At 42.2% G+C, this 22,599-nt stretch overlaps 1 protein-coding gene and 1 long non-coding RNA gene across 5 annotated transcripts; one reads left to right on the forward strand and one right to left on the reverse strand.

Annotated features, from left to right (window-relative positions):
• Positions 1 to 61: 61 nt before the first annotated feature.
• On the reverse strand, positions 62 to 17,763 carry LOC110858116 (recombining binding protein suppressor of hairless). 4 transcript variants are annotated; one of them, XM_035858444.1, is made up of 11 exons: positions 17,280 to 17,763; positions 14,838 to 15,023; positions 13,898 to 14,216; positions 5,687 to 5,960; positions 5,292 to 5,592; positions 5,026 to 5,200; positions 4,808 to 4,945; positions 4,523 to 4,644; positions 4,213 to 4,341; positions 2,240 to 2,395; positions 62 to 1,415 (listed from the first exon to the last, which is right to left on the reverse strand). In XM_035858444.1, exons 1-11 carry the CDS (start codon positions 17,322 to 17,324, stop codon positions 957 to 959), a joined length of 2,304 nt encoding a protein of 767 aa, XP_035714337.1. In that variant the 5' UTR covers positions 17,325 to 17,763; the 3' UTR covers positions 62 to 956. The 4 variants fall into 4 exon arrangements, with proteins under 4 accessions (XP_035714337.1, XP_035714338.1, XP_035714336.1 ...); XM_035858445.1 differs by having other exon boundaries at positions 4,523 to 4,647; positions 5,708 to 5,960; positions 17,280 to 17,762; XM_035858443.1 differs by having other exon boundaries at positions 4,523 to 4,647; positions 17,280 to 17,762.
• Positions 13,986 to 14,561, forward strand: LOC118438375. Its single transcript, XR_004836731.1, has 3 exons — positions 13,986 to 14,097; positions 14,211 to 14,235; positions 14,301 to 14,561. It is a non-coding gene; the product is annotated as an uncharacterized LOC118438375 (long non-coding RNA).
• Positions 17,764 to 22,599: the final 4,836 nt, after the last annotated feature.

Here is a 22,599-nt window from a genome sequence, read left to right on the forward strand (position 1 = left end):
CTCAAAGAGTGTCAAAATGAATCCTTTTCCATGACCGCGTCTACCAATAAGACTGATGTTCAATTCCTTTCGTAATTACATATAACATTATCATAATAATTAGTAAATCATTCATTTTTTTGTACAACATGGCAGTCAAACACACGCCGTAACTGAGGTCGTAGTGAATATTATAAAAATATGTAGTTTCCTCCTAGTTAAACTTTATAGTGGTGGTCAGATCGGCGACACGTTTTGAAGTTTGGTTTGGTTTTTTAGCAAATGACCAGTGGACGTAAATTATTTAAACTAAAAACTCCGTATGGTGAATTACATGGTTAAGTAAATGTGGGTGGGCGCATTCATCGCATCCCTTTTTGGTCTGTTTATGGTAACGATCTCGAAAGCTAAAACGTTTCACTGCCTTCTTGCACTTGCCATCAAATATGTACGACATTCATTACTATAACCTGTTGATAATATCAAAGTGTAAAGCAGGGTGCAGGTACAACCGACGACATTCTAAAACTATGTATGTCTGTAGTTAGTGAAATGTAATTCGTAAATCTAGAAAGCTTGTATGTAAATATGTGGATGAAATATTTGGTAACTCATCTAACTGGTTAAAATTTGAGATGCTGATATACTTACATATTTATAACCGTACGTCAATAAGTGCTATTTATTACAGACTACTAATAATAAAACGTACTTCCTTCCTACGTGTAAGCATTCAGTAATTCATTTGGAGGAGACCATGAGCTCGTATATTATTATATGCTAACTTAATTGATATACAGATTGATATATTGTAGTTCAGAAATTCAACTAATTTTTCGTATGTAATCTAAGTGTGGAATGATATGAGAGAAAGTTGTTGGGCTGAAAGTCCCTGGCACCATGTCATATCATCATCATCACCGCCCCATTGACCAATTTTCTTCAGTGGAAACACCTCAGTCGAAATAATTTGATGGTCAAAGGGCTGTTGGGGGTGAGAGGTCGTAGTGAAGTGGGGACTGGTTGTCGTGAATAAGGGTCATGTGGTGGGGCCGATTTTGAAGGTGCTGCGGAACTTGGCTCGCTTGTGGGTGGTGTGGCGGTGGGGGGCAGATCGCGGTGAGGGGACTGCGCATCATGATCTCCTCCGTGGTCGGACAATGCGGTCGTGGGCCTGGTTCTGGCGTGTAGGTGAAAGTGAGTCCCGTGGCATAGATGACTCCATCACTTCGCACAAGGGAGACGGGGACTTGGGTGGGTTGGCGAACCCACAGCCATTCGCCACGAAAGGCGGAAATGTCGGGGACGACGCAGAGCATGCTCTCCTGACAACGGAACATTGTTTCCGCCTCAACGTCGCCAAACCAGACGCGTAAATTGGGAGAAAAGTTTTCACCCGTCAATTCCAACATGGCGACGTCTCCACCTCCGTTGAGCTGGAAAAAGTTTGCAAATTTAAGTTATTTTATTTGAATTGTACCAGAATTATGCAATGTGGGGAAATAGACTAATAAGTGTTTCACTTTCGATATAAAAATATTATGCAGTAAACAAAGCGTGGTTGTTTTGTGGTTAAGGACGCCGTGTCACAATTATTATTATTCCTTGACACTGAGAAGGCGGCGATGATGGTGTGACTCATATATTTAGCAAACTACATTTATTCCCCACCACCGTAGATGAAGCCAGGACGACTACGAGGACGGATAAAGAAAGGGAAGTGGATGGCAAGAGTGGTTCGGAATTTTCTCAGGTGCAGCTGAAAATTCGGTAAAATATTCCCAGTACAAGACTAACCACACCACAACGAGGCGACCTTGCTTATTACTTTACCCACATTTCCTACATTGCTTGGCTTGTATCACTTTCATTCATCAGATGCAAGTGAAAATTTTACCCGTATTCCCCATCACCACTTACTTATTATTACTTTAATTCCCCACAAATTGATGACGCCAGGTGTTAAATCCCATCATCTAACCTTCCACAACAAACAGCAAAACAAACTGTACGACTTGTACGTACGTACAAAGCTATGCTAAGTGAGTGGGTGGGTGGGTGTTACATTTTAGATGTGCGTAGGTTCTACTTGTTGAAGACCTCCGTTTTGGATGATTTACACCATTATCACATATTTACGACACGTGTCAAACGCGTGCCAAGCGAATGCCAAGTTGCGTTATCCATCTTTGCAATTCCCTGTTCATTTCAACCACTTATTTCCATTAATAACTAGCTTTTAAACATTACAATGACTTACATGTAGACTATGAACCACTGGCACCGGCGTGATTGGGCTGCGAACAGGTCCCATTCCCTCGAAAAATTGGTACTCTGCTTTATCCGTGCTGATGATTGTCCACGACGCTCCGTCATTGATCATCTCCTTATTCGGCTCCTTGGGACAAGGGGTTGCCTGCGTGCGGAAAAATAAAACAAAATTGTAATGATGTCTCCAACAAATGCATATTGTGTGATGTATGCGCAGGTAAAAAAATACGTACTACATATTAGTTTTCAGTCCTGATTTTTTATACACTCAAGTTTTCACAATGAGAAGGATTTGATACTTTTTATGATACAAGAAGTCAAAGTCAGGCATAATCTCATCACAGACTAAAAGTACGTTTCATGGAACGTCGGGGTGGTTAACATCAAAATTTTCGCACGGTAAATCATCATCAACTACTAACATCATCATCATCATCATAAAAGGAATGGAAAAGTTATGCCACCGTGTGTATTACCAGCCATTCCATTTCATGACGGTTCATCTTTCGAAATAGTCGACAGCACTGACTGAGTATCGCAGCGATGCTGCTACTGCTGCGATAATCAGCTCGTTCTTTCCTGGTCGTGCAATTTAAAATTGAGAATAATGGTTACGCAAACTAAGACGTCCATCCTACGACTCAACCAAACAACACGAAGATGAAGAAAGAGCAACGGACTTTAGGATGATTCGGTTCGGTCTTAAAATCTCTTTCATTTCTGCAACTTAAACGTGAAATATCCTCAACAACTTGATGCGAAGGCGTAATTTATACCGACTACAGAAGACTATGCAAGATGAATGTGTTAATTTTTGAAATCTGAAGGAATATATGTAAGCAAGTCCTTGATTCAAACTTTAAACTGGGAATACTTAAGGAAATAGGACTTGTGTCGTTAAAGTGTTTGATTGTCAAAATCAATTAGTTGTTACTCTTTGAAGAGGAGGTTGGTTGGGGTCTCGTTCGCATGAAAAATTGGGCCAAAATCAAGCCTTCCAAACTAAACTTTGAAAAACTAAGTATTTTTCCCCAAACTGTCCCCAACTCCACCAACAAAGTGACATTAGTGTTGTGGTCGATGACAAATAATTAATGAACCTCGTGGGTTTTTCGTTCATTGGATCAGAACGTCGCGTGACTTAATTTCAAAATTGCCTGCCGTGATTGAGCTAATCATCGATATTCTCTCCATTCTGTCGATCAATGATGACTGTAAAAGTCACAGGAAGGAAGCGCTTTTGACTTTGGAATGTGTACACGTCAATAAGCAACCAAATGTGACTCAATTCCCCTCCTTTAGAATAATTCAACAACTTGTGGTTGCAATTGTTCTCTAATAAATCAGTGAATTGTGCACATAGATATATGAAATCCCATCAGACCCCAAAAATGGAATAAATCGACATGCGAACGAAATGAATAAACTAGTTGACTGACTGACATAAGCTTTCATTATAAATGCACAGCAGCAGCCGCACAATGGTCAATTCCATAGCCGGACAAGTTGATGGGAGGAATAATAAAGTCTGGAATTAAGTTCTCGAGTTCATTGCTAAAACAACTTGGGCTATAATGACACGCAAAGATATATATTTGCTATATTTGCATGGTATGAAGCTTATATACGTATACTTTTCCATTCTTGACATGACTGACTCTGAAGGCTCGTGTTTCTGCTGTGATTGAGATGCATGCAACCCTTTATTTTGGGAAAACAAGTCAATCGGCCTGACCACAGTCTCACAACTAATCCAAAATGAGACAACCTCAAGTTCATTAAGAATTAAGTGACTGGAAACACATTAACCGTAAACAGAGGGAGACATATTTTGTCATCAAACTATAAAATTAAGCTTGACAGTGCTACGTGTGGTGGGACATTGTGAGACCCACCATCCCACCACTATCGGAGCTTTTAATAAATACTACGTAATGTCAATAGTTGAAACTTGTTAATTACCTGAAACTGAATAATCCTCTCCTGCGACAAACAGAGATACATCCTCTCCGTGTCTTTCATGTAGAATGCACACTTGTGAAGTTGAGACACTGGGTCGTCAGCATCCAGCAAGGCCATTTGCTTGTCAACCTGAGAAGAAACACGCTTCAAGTTTAGTTTTTTTTTTTGCTCCAATAATCAGTTGGACCACACTTTTTCCACGTCCCCGCAGCAAACAAAGCTGCCAGAAAAGTAGTCAAACTTGGGTCCAAAGTTTATTAGGAAAGAAAGAGAAATACGAAATGCAAAAAGTAAAACATTTTCGGCCCACCTTTCTGATAATGAGACGAGGTAATGCCATCCCACTGACGCTGCAAACCAATTTCACCGTGCTCCCGTAATGAATGTAGCCGTCTCGCACGGCAAACTCCTCGGACTCTGACTCGTTGTCATCTACTGTGTGGGGACAAGGAGAGGGTATTATCAGAAATGTGTTGAGGAAAACAAATGCCCACCAACGGAAGGGTGGTGAAAGCACCACTCTTCTCACAATGCCCACAAAGGCCTCTCCGTCGGGTTGGGCGTTAATTAAGGAGAAATAATATCAAGAACGTACACAGATGAATGGTGAAAGCTCCCCATTGTGTAGAGGATGCGTGAAAGTTGCCATTCTCTACATGCAAATAGCGGGTGCTCACAGTCTGCGACCGAAGTCGGTTGAACAAGGCAACTTTTGTCCCACTCGCGATGCACACTGGGACAGAAAAGACGCATTGTTATGGATTTCATTATAGGAAATAAATGACCAAATTTTAGACGAGGGGTTGAGCTTACAGTCCGCATTCTTGAGGGACTGCTTCTTTTTGGATGGTTTTGATATCACTTTGATCCGCTTGCTGTGAAAGAGCCCGATGTCCTGTCCGTTGCCGTAAAACATTTTTACCGAGAGCATAAAGTGCTTTCGCTTATCCGAATCTGATATGTACAGAGTTTTGGCTGCACAATATGACTGAAAGCATACACACATAATTATAGTTGGCCTTACATCCATACGGCAAATTCATGGTTATATGTACACAAATACAAATGGTTAGTCTCACTTTGCCGTTAAGGTCCAGTTGTTGCATGTCCTGGTCAGAATTGCCAATACCGATGAAGGCACACAACTGGGCCCCTTGTTCACTCTCCCCCTCCTTCAGTAGCTGCTCTCTCTTCCTCCGCCACCCATCCCCATAAAGATAGATGCAGGGCGGGGGACAGAAAAAGCGCTTCTCGTTCCCATACGACTTTTGCGCAACTTTGGCATGCTGCACGACCAAAATCATGTCACCGCGGTCTCGCAAGTATCGCTTCATTGAATCCCTCGTCAGCCTCTGCTCCTTGCCGCGGTACAAACCTCCGCTGTAAGAGAAAAAAAACCGGGTCGTCAAAAGAACGGGAGCGTACCTCCCACTATTGGGAAAAAAGTGGGAATTGTGGGAATGTGAAAAGTCACCTATTGACATTGCTGAAGTACCTGAATCGCTCGAAGGGCACGGGTGGCGATGGCGTCGGGAGTGGGGACGGGGGCGTGTGATGGAGCAGGGCGCCATGGTGCGGGAGGGCAAAGTGGGAGGGGAGGGAGGAGGGTGGGGTCATGTGACTCAGGTGGTGGTGGTGATGGTGATTGTTGTGTGGGTTGTGATGATGCATGGGATCCCCACCATTCATCTTCTCCGGTGGTGTGAGGGAGTTAGGGACGAAGCCCCCACCACTGCTGTGTGGGTGATCTGTGGATTAGAAAAGAAATGAGATTTCAGTCGTCCGTGAGTCAGCAATTCTCAATGAGCAGCCACTTAAAAAATCTCATTCATTTATTGGGAAATGCGTGAAATGGAGTTTGGTGGTCATCATATCCATTCATCGTCATCATCATCACCTCAACTATGTCATTCATCCCGAACCCATGGCAGGTCGTGCATGTCTTGATGGTCATGGGCAACAATGGCTTTTGGCCGCTCCACGACTCTCCTCTTAACGCCAGGAGGAAATAAATCCTGGAGGATTTCAGACTCAGTATAGAGCATTCCATAATTCCATACTCATTCATGCTCCCCATGGGGCATGAAAGGAAGCCCTGACACCACCCACGACACCCAGTTTCTCCCATTGCCCCAGTCTGATCCCTGTTGTCTATTACTACTAAATAATGATTTGTCACTACACACATGCTGAAGCTGGCCTATCTTTCTCTCTCTCTAGCCGATAAGCCCCACAACGTTGTTGCACCCACTTCCCCATCATCTTGTCTGTCTCCATCAGTGATTAGGAGTGGAAGCTCCAACCCTGTCTATGGCTTGAATTCATTAATGATTCCGCAGAGGAGGAGGAGAAAATAAGGCAAAATAGAGAGCGAGAGAGTGTGGGACGTGGAGAAAAAGGTGAATCAGCTCCAAACCAGATAGGATTCGTCGGAGAGAGAGAGCGGTGAAAACACCTGGACTTTCCCACGAGCACAAATTCATCACAATCTGAATCCCATCCCAGTCACCTAGCTCCGAGTTCTTCTCCCATCCACGCGTACTTTCCTTCCACTCTTTCCGTTCCTGTTATGTTGACTGCTGCGATAATACCACGACGATTGCTTATTCCCTTTCCCTACCACCAGATATGATGTTTCTTTCTTTCTCTCTCTCCTCGCCACCATCCACTTCCGACACATTATTATTGCTTCCTAAATTTATGGCAGAGAGGCACCGAGGAGGCTCATCCAACTACTTTTTGACCACTTCTTCCTCTCCATTTACGCAAAACAAGTGTATGTCGACTGGACTCCATCTAAAAATATCAGCCAGCAACAATTTGATGCTTTATTGGGCCCGTGCAAGGCTCCACTGCACACCAAGAACCCCACAATAATGCATATCATTTCAGCCAGAACAACTTGTGTGCTATCCGCTGTTGCAGCTTAAATGCACTTATTTCCCCTCAAATAATGCTGCGAGGAGGAAATCGATGCTGCTTCTGCTTTGTTCAAGTGCAACACTATTGTTGCTTCATCATCAACAAAATTTGCAACGCATTAAAAACAGTTGGGCTCAATTGTACGTGCTGATGGAGGAGGAGGAGGCAGAAAAACTTACATGAAAATTATGTAACAAAGAGCGAGACACTGCAACACATACATCAAAAACGGATTGAATAATAAGGCACGACAAATAAAGGGATTTTGTTGAACCCCGTCATTCAGTTACATAAATGGTTAACCCACTCATCTGCAGCCTGTGCGAGGGTATAAATTTAATACACATTGTATAATAGCACGTAAGAGGCATAGGCTGGCAGTCAGTTGGGCTCAAGGGCTCCATTATTTGCGTAACAAAACGACGAGTGAGCAAATATCAGTAGCAGCAGCAGCCATGTAGATATGTACTTACTGGAGGAAAAGTGCTTGATATTTTCTTAATATGATCCGAAAATTGCGAGACGGTACGTGATTATTGTTAAGCACTGTGTACATACACCTCTTCTATTTTCCATTGGCCACTTCAGGTAAGCAGAACAAAGACCAAACTAGTTTACTTTACAACAAAGTCGCGACCTGTTTGTCTAATTAATAAGCTGATTCTTATGCAATATACTCCCACGACTATCAACCACCCCAATCTTGTTAAAGTACAAGTTTCTACTTATTTTATTGCAATCAGCAAAGGCACACCAACTTATAACTTATTGCTTGTTAAATACCTCTGCGACCTAATTCTGCCACTGGTATTTACTAAGCATCCAACTAACTTGCAACCATTCTGTTTAACGAGTACCCACCTAGAATAAACAGATTCCTTGAGCTACGAGATTGATAAACGTCGCAAATAAATTATGACATTTTAAACCAAGTATTACTTCAAAGACAGGTCTGTTCCACAATATATAAGCACCAGTCCAACATATATTCTTGCATTATACGAACTAAACTAAATATTATGTGCCCAACTCGTGAGAAAATTCGCTCATCGCTCTTAAACATCATCTCAATTGAATAAAGTTCGACGTAAAAGTGAGCCCGTGCAGTTAAAGGCAAACAAGTTTTCAATATACTTTCGCTTCGTCGTTTAAGTATAATTGCCAAGAGGGAAGCTACCCAACGAGCAAAATATCTATTTCTACACAATAACCAACAACTTTTTATGTACTAAAAGTATGAGGTAGTTTAATAAATCACGGTTGCAACGCATGCAAAACATGAAGCGTTGCAAAATGGCTAAAAAACTGGCATAAAACTGAACAAGGGTTGAAATATGTGCAACAATGCCACGTGGTTGATTGTTAATACAGATTTTGCTATCCACTAATCCAAGTTGACTTTGGTTCCACAATATAGATTATTATTATCACACTTCTTTTCCCGCAACTCAGGTTTACATCATGATAAAAAACATGTTAAAAAAATGATAAAGTCGTAACACTGCAGATGATCACCGTGAAAAAGGCCGTCACATTTTCCAATGCATGTGAAAAGTTGTCCGCAAATTTCTCAATGCACTTGCCAAGAATCGGAATGGGTCTCACAGAGTGCATCATACTACACGACGACGTCTCACCCATTCACGCCGGATTCTCGTATAGCCACCGCTCATAAGAGTATCTAACAGGAAGGAGGATGGGAAGAATATATATCGAATTACTGCGAGTTCACGGTCCAACTTTCTCTCAAGAATGGGCGTATGCGTACGTATGTGTGGCTGGAGTTTCTCTGGATGAAAAATGTTGGTGAGACCAAAATGCGCCACGCCGAAGAAGAAACCCATCGGGCCGAACAAGTGAATCTATCTGAACATATATACCTTAGAAAAATAAAGCAGACTCACTCCTTCCTCCATCCATTCAATTTCCTGATGCATTTTCAAAGTTAGTGAGTGAAGAAGAGTATTTTTTCAGCGTTTCCAGCTTCGGGAACGAAAAACGACTCAGTGTCAGCTGGCAAGTTCCCATGAAATATCAACTTTTCCTTCCTTCTCATTTTCCCGTCTCTCTCGCCTTTCTTCTGCCCGACCTCAGGCCATAACCCAGCAGCAGCAGCAGCCGAACTACGGCAATATATGGTTGGACAGTTAGTTCTGAATTTCACCCGAGAATGAAGAAGCGAAGGTGGATGGATGACACACAAACAACAACCACCAAGAAGATTCACCAGCAAAATTCTCTCAACAACAACTTTTTTTTTTACTTGGAATGGAAAAAAATGAGCTCTGAAATAACCAACTTTCCATTTCCTTCTGCTTCCAAATTCCCCAGGAAGTTGGGAAGAATAATAATTACCCGACTCTGCGTCCGCTTCTCATAAGTAGCTCTAAATTACGTCTCTTACCTGCTCCTGACCTTGCAGCCTTGTGGATGTTATACGGTGAGATTGGGTAATGGGCGTAAGGGGCGAATTGATTGGTTAAAAGGGTGTGGTGGTGATGGGGTGGTCGGAGGAAGAGTCGCTGTTGCGTGGTCGGCGGACTTGTCGAATCTTCCTCCTCGTACGACCGGGTGGTGGTGGTGATGGTGGGGGCGTTATTACTCGAGGGGGTGGATGTGGATGTCGACTCTGAGCCGTGATAAGCACCAGTCTCTCTGATGGCAAGTGCAGTACTGGGGCTATTGTTCGTAATCGTAGTGTTATTATTCGGTTGTGGAGAGGAGCTGCCCACACTGCTCCCACCAGAAGAACTGCTCTTATTACTGTGGGAGGAGGTGGGGGTGGACGAACTGGTCGTGGTGGCTTCAGGCGTGGGTGGGAGGTGATAGTAGGGGTGGTGGTAGTATGCACTGTACTGACCCAACCCCCCGTAGTGGTGATGACCGTGATGTGTCGATGGGGGTGCGGAATTCAAGGACATGTAGTTCATGCTGTGGCGACCCACGCTGCACGAACAAAGTACGAGAGTGACCACCTCACTCACTTGGTCGTAAAGGAATGTACGGATTGTTCAATCACTTCTTGAAGAGGATTGCCAGATGACCACACGATTCCCATTGCAACGAAACACTGTGAGGTCAGCGTGTTGAAGAGACTCACTTGTAGCTACATATGTATATTGTAGAGCGGAAATGTTGCGCTTGTCGTGTAACAACAAGTGCACAAATCACAATGGATCAGAAGGATGATCATACCAACCGCTGATTTCCCGATTGTACGATATTGTTATCTGATCTGCCGAAATATCTTAATATGGACAACATATTAATGTCAACAATCAAAGTATTTGCCTACAGTTGAAACTGTCCAGATCTTAAACTGTGAGAAGGATGATGGAGAAAGCTGAATCTCTTCTTGCCCCGTGTGCTTAAAAAACAAAGGCTTTGTTTCACAACTTGACAAGTGTTGCACACTCGAGTAGGAGCTAATCACCATGAAAATGTGTACGTAGCAAGGAGGGCGGTCGGTCCTGCTCCTACTCACTCTTGAACTTGTACTGATAGCGCCTGATACCCGGGTACCCCAAGTAATAAGTCCTCTCAAACCGGGACTTGCCCAGATTGCATGCCCATCGCTATCACTACTGCCAACCAACTAAAAAGGGTGAAACGAAGGCAGGCAGCCAGCCAAACTCCGTCATGGGCCTCATTCTACCAGCATCACATTCTTTAGCAACCAACCAACCCAAATTAGAAGCATGGACTCAATTCAATACAAGACATATGTAGCTGGCCATCATCCTGTCACCCATTGTCAATCGTCCACTGACACTCTAATAATATGACCACCACTATCAATCCTTGAGGAAAGAAGAGAAAGAAGCGATTAAAAAATCCGGGTAGAAGACGGTGGAGAAACAGTGGCAAATAAATACTCGCTGCCTTGCACCACCACCAATGGAAAAGCGGTTGACTTGGCTCTTAGCTTTTCGGAGTCATTCCCATTGCACATGGCACATCCTCCAAGTGGGAGGCTCCTGCATTTGTTGGTCTCCAGAAAACCTCGGGATCTCCCGATTTACAAAGATTCGGCCAGCCAACGAGCTACTACCACGGATATGGAGGAGTCAATTGAGAGACTGGTCAGGCAGGCTCGGGATAACCATTGTCCGAGGTTTTTATTACTAACTAGCATGCCACCCATTGTATCGTGCCCATACATCTCATTACGTATTGTTCCCCTCTCCAAAATATGGTGGAGAAAGCCCATAGATGAAAAATATCCTTTGCGAATATGTAATAGCATTCCTTCCTCTTGTGGTTGGTTGGTGAATGGAATTTATCCCGATTTTTTATACCCAGACTGACTACGGCGTAATTATCCACTTGCTGTGGTGGTGGTGGAGGGGTCTGCGGCTCTACAATCGTACGGAGGAAGGAGATCGTTTGCTTATTTAAATGTTGATGAACTTAAGGATAACTATTGTATATGCACAATTGAAAAATTGAGTCAAGCCCAATGGCTGCACAGGAATGAAATCTGCTTTATTTAATTAGACACGCATGCCAGCCCTTTTCTCATCTTCTCTTCTTCCCCACTTACAAAATGTGCTGCTGTATACACGCCGTACGTACCTTCTCCCATCGCCTCCTCGCAACTCCTAACTCTGGCTTTAATAGTCTTTTAGTAGTTTGAGATAATGGCAATTGTGTTGCTCTCGATTGTTCAGCGGTCACACTTGTTTCGAATCCTCAGACTCACTCTTGAACCTCTTCGTCATCACTTCAAGCGGTAGATAACTAAAGTGCTAACTAAAATGGTGATGATTTTGCAAAGATGGATACCTACCTACATGCACAGCAGTTTGTATAACATGCAAGCATTTCGTAAGGATATGGCCATTGGGCATGTCATTGCTCGACTAGATCAGTTTCACGCCTCGGTCCCCATCTACTCTAACTTGTTGTTACATCAAAGTATTTATTTTGGCTAGAATTATTTTTCCTGCAGCAGATTCATGAATTTAAAAAAATGGTGTAAAACTAGACCAAAGATTCCTATGTACATACATGCACGTAGAGCAGCTGTCTAGGATGCTCTTAGCTAGCAAATAATACAATATGTATATTTCCATGCGCTTCGTTCGTTCCAATTAATGAGTGGAATTGAATCTAGATTTAACCCCATCAAGTGTCCCATATTTACTTAAAGATCATCCCCGGATTGTGTGCAACTGTTGAAATCAGCAACCTGAGGCCGCAGGAAAAGATGAATTTGAATTTTCACCAACGACGACGACGACGAGGGTCTCGCAGCCCGCATGGATTAAAGGGAATTAAATCCTTTTCACAATCCCCACTTTGAGTCATGAATCAGAAATGATAACAATAAACATTTCATCGGAGGAGGACCTCATTCAATTCTCTCCAGTTGTTGTTGGTGCTGCTGCTGATTAAACAATTTTTTGCACCTCGGCCGAACCCAGTTTTTTACGAACATATGTACGTCACATCCACAACTATCGAATTCAATATTGATGAGGAGAGCACTTTTTTTATGAATGGAGTGGAAGGCAGGTGGATAGTGAACAAGCAGTATTATTGTGTCCAACCATTCGTTTAGTATGCATGCTAACCTCACCCACGACCTGTCCACCTGCTGATAATTCTGCATTAGGACTGGACTTTGTAATCAGAGCATTTCCAGCATTTTCATAGACTGACCCATCCATCCTTCATTCTCGCGAAGGGATAATGATGGGATGAAGGATGGATGCGAATGCATGTACGCTTCTGTTGGCTGGAGAAATTCTCTCTGGATTGTGGATGAAGTCAGATGAGAAAACAAGGGAGAGAAACTGAGAAGAGAGAGAAAGAGCGAACTAGCGACTAGTATTTACTGTGCTCTTAATTATCACCGCCACCTGGACAATTCGGGGATTTTCCCACACTACATCCCTCAACCGGGCTGAGAGGTAGGACACAAACTTGTGATATTTCCCCTCCCAAACTTGGTCATTGGAGAAATCTCTCCAACACAGTGTTGAGTCAATGCAGGAAGCTTGAATGTTCCTCTGGCTGAGAAATAAATGGAGCAAATTAGAGCAGCAGCAGCAGCAGCACCAACGACGACGACGAAAACCATCCGTAGATTCTGAGAGTTTTGGGAGTCATTTGTTAGCATCGTTTACAATAAGTCTCATCTCACTGACAACACAACTCTGGAGAAAGTTGGAAACTAAGTTGGCTAAGAAGTACACGTTCATAAGAGCTGGTCGTATTTAACTGATGATGATCATGTACTCATTTCGTGTTTTCACTTCTCTTACTTAAAACCATTTGTTTTTCTGATTTAGAATTCAAGTAATTGCTTCTTCACCATCCATCCGGACTCGGTAGTGACTCTTGGAAAGTAGGGTGCACGCAATTGTGTATGTAGGTACGTAAGTTTTGTTAATGAGTAACAGGACATTTGCTGACATGCGTATATGCTGACCACTGCAGGAATTGACCAATTTCATTGTTCACATTAATCACAATTAAAGTAATTAGATGAATATGCGAATGACACAATGAGGAGTAGGCATAATTATTTAGCAACAACACATGCTACACGCCCCGTCGTCCGGAGGAATATCAACTTTACCGTAATAATCAATTAACTGACCATCGTCATCATAATTGGAAACGGTTACTGGGAGTTTCCTTCCGATTGCTTGACCCAATGCATAATATGGAACGGAAAGGTCAAACTTTACAGTTTCATGCCATTTAGATGCTACGTATGCCAAGTTAAAAATAAGATGTGAGCATATTTTCTTACCGAGATTGAGAAGCGTGCCGATGGGTTGGAGCGAGTGGTGCTTGAAACCTCCGTGATGATGCCGTCGATCATCCAGGCGAGCAGGGGATGAGAGGTCGACGGGATTGTTCGGCACGAGCCCCCCGTGAATCATGACGCCATGAATGGACACCGGAATCGCCACCGGCTGACCATAATCGACATGACCGTTTACGTCACAGGTATTCTGCTGGCCATTATTACTTGGGCTCATTTTAAGTTCATTTTGATTCTGTTGTTGTTGCTGTTGTTGTTGCTGCTGCTGTTGCTGCTGCTGCTGCTGATCCACACAAAGGTCATTCTAACAAGAAAACAAGCAAGTTGTTGAAAATAAAATAAAAAAAGCTAGATGATCGTTTTATAATGCGTAACTAAATAAATCTAGTGCTCCAAAGTGTCTGGGTAGTGAATCCAGTCATTCAAAGTTCAGTGCAGATTATAAAAGTACCCTTCTTGTCGTCCCTACCACCACCACTTGGATGGAGCAACCGAATCATAAAGAAATCACTCATTTGCTCTGTGCGATGAGGGGACCATCCTACGTATAAATAAGGGACAAGAAATATCGGCGTCAATCACTAGTGATGACACACTCCTCCGATAATCCACCATCAGGAAACAACACATGTTGTTGTGACGCTCAATAAACGACTGGATGACTGAATAAAGGGAGAAAATAGATATTCATTTTCATGTTTATTTCTTGTCCGCCTCACAAAACCTGCGGTGGTGATCATTGCCATCGCTTCGCACCCTCGCTGATAATCACCAAGCGTCGTAATCACATGTTGTTCAGCTCTATTCTAAAACTTATGGTCGTTCCAATTCGGCACGCTCATTCATTTCTGCACGATAATTCTCCCCTAAAAGTCTGACACATTTCTACCGTCAAGGGGGAAATTATGCCCTCTTCTTGCCTCACCTGTTGCATGTAGTACTGGTTGACTGAGGTGGGTGTGGTTGGCGAATCTGTGACCGAATTGTTGAACGGGGTAAGTTGGTGATGTTCTGGAAGTGGGGTTGCGTCCCAGCAGTCGGCCGGCGTGGCTGTTGGGGCACTTGGCTCGCTCCCTTCGTATCCCCCACCAAGACCCAAGTGATATTGGCCCTGCAACATCAAAATTAGTAAAATATTTCATATTCCGGATGCGGATTCTACTGATACAATAAACATTCATGAAAGATCAGTATTCTCTTCTAATGCAGAATCAAAACTTAAATAATGACAGGCGAGTCTGCGAAGGAGAGAGGTTCACACGGACCAAGAAACCGCAAAGAGCATCAGCTCACAGTGATCTCCAAATCTGAGTGAGTGAGTAAAAATTTAGCATGATTTGAATGAGACACAAGTTTCGAGAGCTGCTGCTTCGTTCGGCCACACGAGAAGAGGATCCCTGTTTTTGGCTTTGTATTTGTTGCTGCTTCTGGAGTTTTAAACTTTGGATGGATATCTGAACCAGGATTTGTTGTGAATTTGACGATGATGATGATGGCGTGGCTTATATTGTGTGTGCATATACACATATCCGTAGGATGACGTGAAAAGTGTTCACAATGATGAGCTGATGTGTGGCCAAGATACCACCGTGATGCGTTGGAATTGGATTGATATGGATTATGGACCTTCGTGGGAACAGATCCGAGAGGAAAAACGGGAAAAAACTTCTTCGTCTTCTTCACACTCAGCCAAATATTATCGCCTCCACTAATGTTGCACCTTCTTCACTATTATAAGCACGACGTCTCTTCAAATCAATCTCACGCACTTAACTATGCTGCCTGACTGACTCGAGTATGTGCATTGGTCATCAACTTTCTAGGTTTTTGATTTCTCAAGTTATTGCAAAAATTGAAATATTTCAAAGTGCAGAGATTTATTTTACTAATGGTTCAAATCCTAAATTGGTTTTTCATACATGATGCGCCACATGAGATGAAAGTGGTCGTGGCAGAAGAATAAAATGAAAACTATATGAAGCGATTTGGTTGATTGGTTGGCTGATCATACTGATGACTCGGATAAAGTGATTAGATTCAAAAACTGAAAGAAACGGAATCAATGAGCCGACAATGTAAAAACCTCTCCGTCTCCTGCCTGCACTCCAAGCCAACCGCAAGCACCTTAACAACAATGTGTATGTAATGGCAGGTAGATACATGCTACCGGTCTTCATTTTCGACCATCCATCCATCCATTCACCGCCTTGCATTCATTCGTAACAATGCAAACTACTGCCCGATCAAACCCAAGTCAAAATAAGTTTCAAAAATTGAACGAGTCTGAATTTGAAGGAAAATTTAGCAGGGATATTAATTAGCCGAGAAGTGTCTATCTGATGCACGCAGGAGGAGAAGAAGGAGGAAGTCTTAATTTTATTGAGACAATCAGGAAAAGGTGGTTTGAGTCGAATTTCATTTCTTCAAGACTTGTCGTCCACCTCCTCCAAGTAAGAAGTAGGAGGCGAACAAGTGAGTAAATCTAGCTAAGCAAGCAAGCCAGCAACTAAAGGAGATTTGACCGAGTTAATACAGTGCTTAATGGGATAATAAGATGATAGGAAAACAGAGGAGTTTAAACTTGTTATGTTGGACTTAATAGCATCATATCCGCTCTTGCCGTGGGAAAGGAAGGCGCTTTTCAATCTGACTTTTATTCCAATTTATGCCACCACCACCTCCACCTGAGACATTGATACGACGGTGATGATGATGATGTGCTCCTGCTCGTCCTCATCTGATCATGAGTACTTCTTTCGATTAGCAACGTTCCTCGCTTCCATGTCTTTTCAATACTACTTTCATGTTATAAATATGATAAATGCTATATTTTGACTAAATACACATATCCCAAAAATGAGACACGTATGCATTTAGTGAGACACTCCTAAGGAACGCAAGACGAATCCAAATTCATTTCATCCAAATGCAGCTAAAACTTCAACTCCAATTAAACAAGTTGCTGTTGACTGTTAAATCAAGTATTTATAATGCTAATTAAACCAAGACAAAAAGTTCCGGATTCAGCGGGAACAAATACCAAGCAACACAAAGACCTCTCGCATTCTCGGCCGGCGGTCATGCTGGAGTAAGAATAAAAGTCACCGGAGCGTGGCGGAGGATAAGGGAGATGCTTATCGCTTCCTCACTCACTACTCAGAGTCCCGCTCCCCTTCTACAAACCAAAGCAAACCACTTGTTGCACCAACACAAGAAAAGGATGACATGTGTGTCGCACAAATCTAAACTAGTTTCGCAGCCTTAAGTTTGTATAAATATATTTTTATACATATAAAAATGAGCATATTTCATGAGAAAAATCAGTAGCAATTATGGAGAAAGTACAGAAAAATGAGTGTAAACTCACCCAGGGCGAAGATGCTCGATCCGTCGGATCCATCACGACGGGCATGCTGCTGTGGGTCCGAAATTCGAGTAAATTTGTTAAAGCCAGCTTCCAAACTATTCACGCCACACTTGCCGATGGCGGCGAATCACGACAAAAATTTGCTAATTTGTACAAAATCAGAATAAAATTGGGCCCTGAATCCCCACTCACACGACACGATCACGCACAGCAGTAATTAGTTCCCTTAATCATCAAAACTGGGGAAACTGATCCCGAAATTGTCACCTCTCGATCGTCTCCTTTGTCGAACAATATGCAAATCCACCATGTGTGCCTTTTTCCTCTTAATACTAGAAACTTATTATTGCACCTGTTTAAAGCGATTGATTGAGTGAGCTGGGATGGTTTTTAATGAGAAAGGTGAGACGGTGGATGTGAAGGGGTACGACTGAGACGAGTGGTCAAATGCAACTGCTCCAGCCTAGTGGAAGGGTTGCTTGGTGTTTTGTGTTCAAGAAAATGAGGTAGCAATCGCTATTCTTCTTCATATTGCTCTTCGCTTACCATTCTACGTGTGGATGTCCTGGGTGAGGTAAATAGGTGCCCATTGTTGAGAAGAAGAAGACCAAGAAGAAGACGAGTGCACGGTGGAGGTGGAGCAGCCACCACTTGCATATTGTATGTAAATTGCATTGTTTTCTGCCACCACTTGTTGCTCCTTCGTCATCTTTTGTATTGTGAGGGAAGCAAACACAAGCTTTTGGTGCCAACAACAATGAGCACTCACGACTAGTCCTGCGTACAATGAGCATTACAATGAGCCCTCCAAATCGGGGTACTTAACAGGACAAATAAGTAATAATAATAAGTCAGTCATATGCATAAAGTTTTCCATTAAAGTTTCTGCTTTACATGTTTTCTTCTTCACTAATTGACGAAAAAGGAAAAAAGAAGTGGGGAATATGAGACATTTTCAAAGTTAATGACATGCGAATTGCATTTGCAACAAAAGTGACGAGTTTAAAGCACTTTGAGAAGATCACCTCCCCCACTTGTCGCGTTATGTTGTTGTCGTGATGAGATGAGGTGAGAATCCCTTGATTTCGTCCAGAGTGAAAAAAGTCAAGGGTGAGAGTGACTCTTCTCCTCTTTCCCACAATCAGACCAAATTATTCAGACCAGTTTCTGTTCCGGTGAACTACCACACTTACTGCTCCTCACACATCGTACGAGATCCTCATGCTTACTTTATTACTCCCACACCAACAACCAGGAGCATGTAACGTAATCGTGGACAAAAAATGGTCCACGCTTATACTCGTCGTCTCCATTTCTCTATAAACAAGTCTTGGTTTTCATCTCAACCTCGACTAACCGTGCCAATTAGTCAAGATTAGGTTGGGACTCGAGTCCTCCTTTTATTACTCTTTCACGGGAACCTTAATTCCTCTTTAATCAATTTTCCAATGGCCACTTGAGGTCACGAGGTGTCAATTTCGTTTTTCATGTCAATATATTTTGTTGGTGGTGGTGTCCAAGAAAACAAAAAATGAACAGGAATCTTTTGGGAAATACGTACAAGGAATTAAGTGCTTTTTTACATATTACGGAATGGTACGTTACGCAGTGTGTGTGAACTTATGTAATTATTATGTCACTCGAATATGTAACAAGCTCACGGAGTCACTCGACTGTGACGTGACCTGTTGGTTGATGGTGGGGTCATTCCTTTAAAGTGCCAGAACTGCCGGCTTAAAAATCAGGCATGCGAGTTCGGCCCACTGCTTCCCACACTACGACGAAATGCATGTCGTAGCGGAGTAAAGGCACGTAGACAAGCAAGGAATCGCCACAAAGAGTAAGACGCGACCAGGCATTAAGGAACCCTCCTATTTTGCATTCAAAACATATGTTGATTAATAATTAAACTTGTTGTGTGTGCAATACGTTACGGTGGATGAACTCTCAAATTTGTGAGAAAATTCGGATAACAATCTCCCCACTTTGAGGTTGAGGAGGGCTTTCTCTCCAGATTTGAAACAATGGAAGGTCACATAACTATTAAATTGAGAGAAAATCTCTTTCTGAAGTCCCGTTAGTTTCCCCCGTCCAATTTTGGTTACGTTTTTGGCAATCATTTCATTGGTTTTGAATCTAGTCTTTATTTACCAAAAAAGGATTCTTTCATTTTTTAAGAGGTAGCAATATATGTAACAAACCCATTTTGCTCATCTTAACGTACACAACTGCACATACAAACATTCAATGAACCAAGCAACAAGAATGCTGAACTGATGAGTGCAAAGGAGTGATTTTGCAATAGAGGAAGGCCGGAAGTGGACGAGAAATCGAAGGAAATGCTACATTTCCTTGTATTTTGACAGCACCAACAGCAGCACAGGTTTCTCTTCAACGTATTTATTATAAAATAGTGGCCATTACTCGCATGTGATGATGACGAGACATTGTTACCCTTCCCCCCCACGGATCTCCTTAGCCTGGCGTGGTGTCGATGGTGCTGGTGATGAGATGCATGTTTAAAGCTGTTAAATAATATTGTCAAGAAGACGGATAAAAAATTCTGCTAATGTTGCATTTGTTATGAGAGTTCATCTTCATCTCGAAGAAGAAAAAAACGCATGGACACAAGAATCTCACAATGAATGAGATCATTGGCATTTGTTCAAACATTGGTTGTGGCATGGCCTTCGTGGGCGTCGATGAGAATTTTGTGGTTTGGTTTTGGCATTCATCTCATCGCGTCGAAAAATGCATCATGTATCTCATTCCGTTTCTTGTGTTGGCTTCTTTTGCCCTTTATTTCAAACGTTTCAAACTTACTGGAAGAATTGTAACACAATATTCTCAAGGAGTTTTTTCCTGGTTAATAATTTGCCTAAATAAATACTAGTCTCAAGTTATCCTAATTAATCTCGTAAATTTAATGATAAATATTTTCTATTTTTATTATTTCATAACAGCAAAATGAGCGTTTAAACTGAATAATTTTCAAAATCGTTCTTTCACTTCGTCGTCTGGATGAGGAGGCGGAAAAGCCAACCCAGGGCGGACCAACCTGTTCTTGAGAAGATCACCATTGGTCTTTATCCCTCTTGGGATTCTCATCTCAGCACCTGAGTACGAATCACATCATCATCTTTCCTCACCTGCCGTAAACAACAATTTGGTCAAAAAGGCATTGTTACTCCTGCTGCTGTTGTTGTTGATGCTTCGTTGCATCGGAAATCGGAATATTTCTTTTTAGTTTTTTTTATACTAAACTTTATTTATTTACTAATAAAACTGAGAGTAAGTTTTCGACGGGTGAAACCATTTTAGTGGATGATTACCACACTCAACTAACTAAATAGAAGCATTGTTATTTTTAAACATGATGAGTGAAATATGAGATGATTCTCAAAGTTGGATGACCAAATTTTGTTTGCGGTGGTCATATTTTAGACGAAAGAGTTAATTTTATCCGCTCTCACACTCTTTCAACGGACCATTATTGTTGTACACTGGTGTCCCATTGTTGTTCGCACTGACATGCGTTTTCATACACACAGCTTCTTGTTGCACCACCAAATTATTGTTCCCATTATTAGTCCCCCTCCTCCTGTCCAGACTTTTCTTATTCTTGGAGGAGAAAAATACACGCCTCATGCGGTGAGCTAACTAATGCTGCTTGTCATTGGCAATTACGATATTAATAAATAATACAAATTGTACTGGATTAGATAGTTATGCTGCATGGTAATCAAAACATTGACACAGTCACACGCTTACCTACTCAAACCAGTCGGTCTTATCTTTGATAATTCCTAATCAACGCCATCGAAGATCGCATCTCGGTATCAATAAAGAACTGTGATTTAAAAATTACCAAGTCTTTACGTAAATATGCACATTTTTTAAATTCTAATCTAGACCCATGGAAAATATGTGTCCTTTTTCGTCTACAATATGCAAAGTTGGTCTACAAATCTAAGAATTTGCCACAACCAGTAAAAATAGCGGATCTTCTGGTGGGTTTCACGAAATTGAGAGACCGTTGAAGCTATATTGGATTATAATTTCCTTTACACAACCACCACAGAAGGAGCAGCAACTCTTTTGTTTTCCATAAACCAAGAACAACAGCTTTTCTGAAGGCACTGGTCGTGACGATGGGATGCTGGGAACTTGTGGACATCGAGTTAGAGAGCAGTTAATGAAGTCAAACACAGAGAACTTAAAATAAAAGACGCAACGGTAGATTGAGGGGCATTTGGTCAGGGTTCATAAAACCGCACACAGACAAGACTTAGTTTTGCTCCTATTTAAAGAACCGAAAATAATTTCACAAAAACTTCTCAGGCTCAGATCCTCCCCTCTTTGCAAAATCAATGCAGTCAATTCCGAATTTTTTCTCACGCATGTTCTTCGACCAATTCAGTGAGATTCATGCCGATTTTGTATACAAAAATGATACAATAGTACAAACTGGGGTTTAACCTGATTTTTAGTCATCTTCTTCCTTCTAAAGAGATCCCTTTCCAATTTTGGGTATTAATTGTTCACTCCTCGTTGCAAACCCTTTATCGTGATGTTCGCGTGAACTTAATTCCGGGGATTGCCCTACAGTAAAAATGGGACCGTTGTCAATTGTCTCTCATCCTCAGCATTCTTCAAGAGCAACATTTGAGAAAATCTTTCTCTTGAATGAGCGATCAAGTAGAATTGTGCATTTATTTTCTGTTTTCCACCCAAGGAAAAACATATCCATGCAATTCTCCAGCGATTTCATTAAATTTGTTGCCGCGCACGGTAATACATAAGGAGAACGAGCTACCGGATGGTGGCAGTTTTGTTACCATTTGAGAGACACGGTATTTAGTCACCCCATCCTCATCTTTGACTCTTCAGGTTGACCATAACCTTGCCCAAATTGTATGAAAGTATCAAAGTGTGTTGTGTACCGTTGTGGGGATTGATATACATGGGAACTAGTCGGTACAATGTCTCATGGAAGTCGCAGATATTATTATTGTCTCGGTCGACTCGGACCGTGGTGGCACGTGGTGGCAGCGGCCTGGGATTTTTATTCGGAACTTTCAGTCTCTTTGAGAATTTAGAGGTTTTTAACCACCGCCGCATCACAACGGTGCATTGGATTCTTTGAATGAATGGGTGTGTAGGTCTTCTGAATGTGCAGTGGGAATTTGTACTGCAGTTTTCCAGCAGAAGCCTAAGTGGGCATTCCTCCCAAGAATTTTGGGTCAAATCTTCACACACTAACATGCTTCTTCTGAGAGAATACGCTGTTTGCCTCCCTTCATGTGTGCCTGTGAAAAAA

The sequence above is a fragment of the Folsomia candida genome, unplaced genomic scaffold (assembly GCF_002217175.1).
Source record: "Folsomia candida strain VU population unplaced genomic scaffold, ASM221717v1 Fcan01_Sc020, whole genome shotgun sequence".
Classification (NCBI taxonomy): domain Eukaryota; kingdom Metazoa; phylum Arthropoda; class Collembola; order Entomobryomorpha; family Isotomidae; genus Folsomia; species Folsomia candida.

Excerpts from the sequence above, each read along its gene's own strand:
- LOC110858116 (XM_035858443.1), bottom strand. The coding sequence starts at position 17,324 with ATGCCCGTCGTGATGGATCCGACGGATCGAGCATCTTCGCCCTGG. Across the intron at positions 5,201-5,291 it reads AACTGGACCTTAACGGCAAA|TCATATTGTGCAGCCAAAAC; the intron begins GTGAGACTAACC and ends GTATGCTTTCAG. Across the intron at positions 4,648-4,807 it reads AGCTTTCACCATTCATCTGT|TAGATGACAACGAGTCAGAG; the intron begins GTACGTTCTTGA and ends GTCCCCACACAG.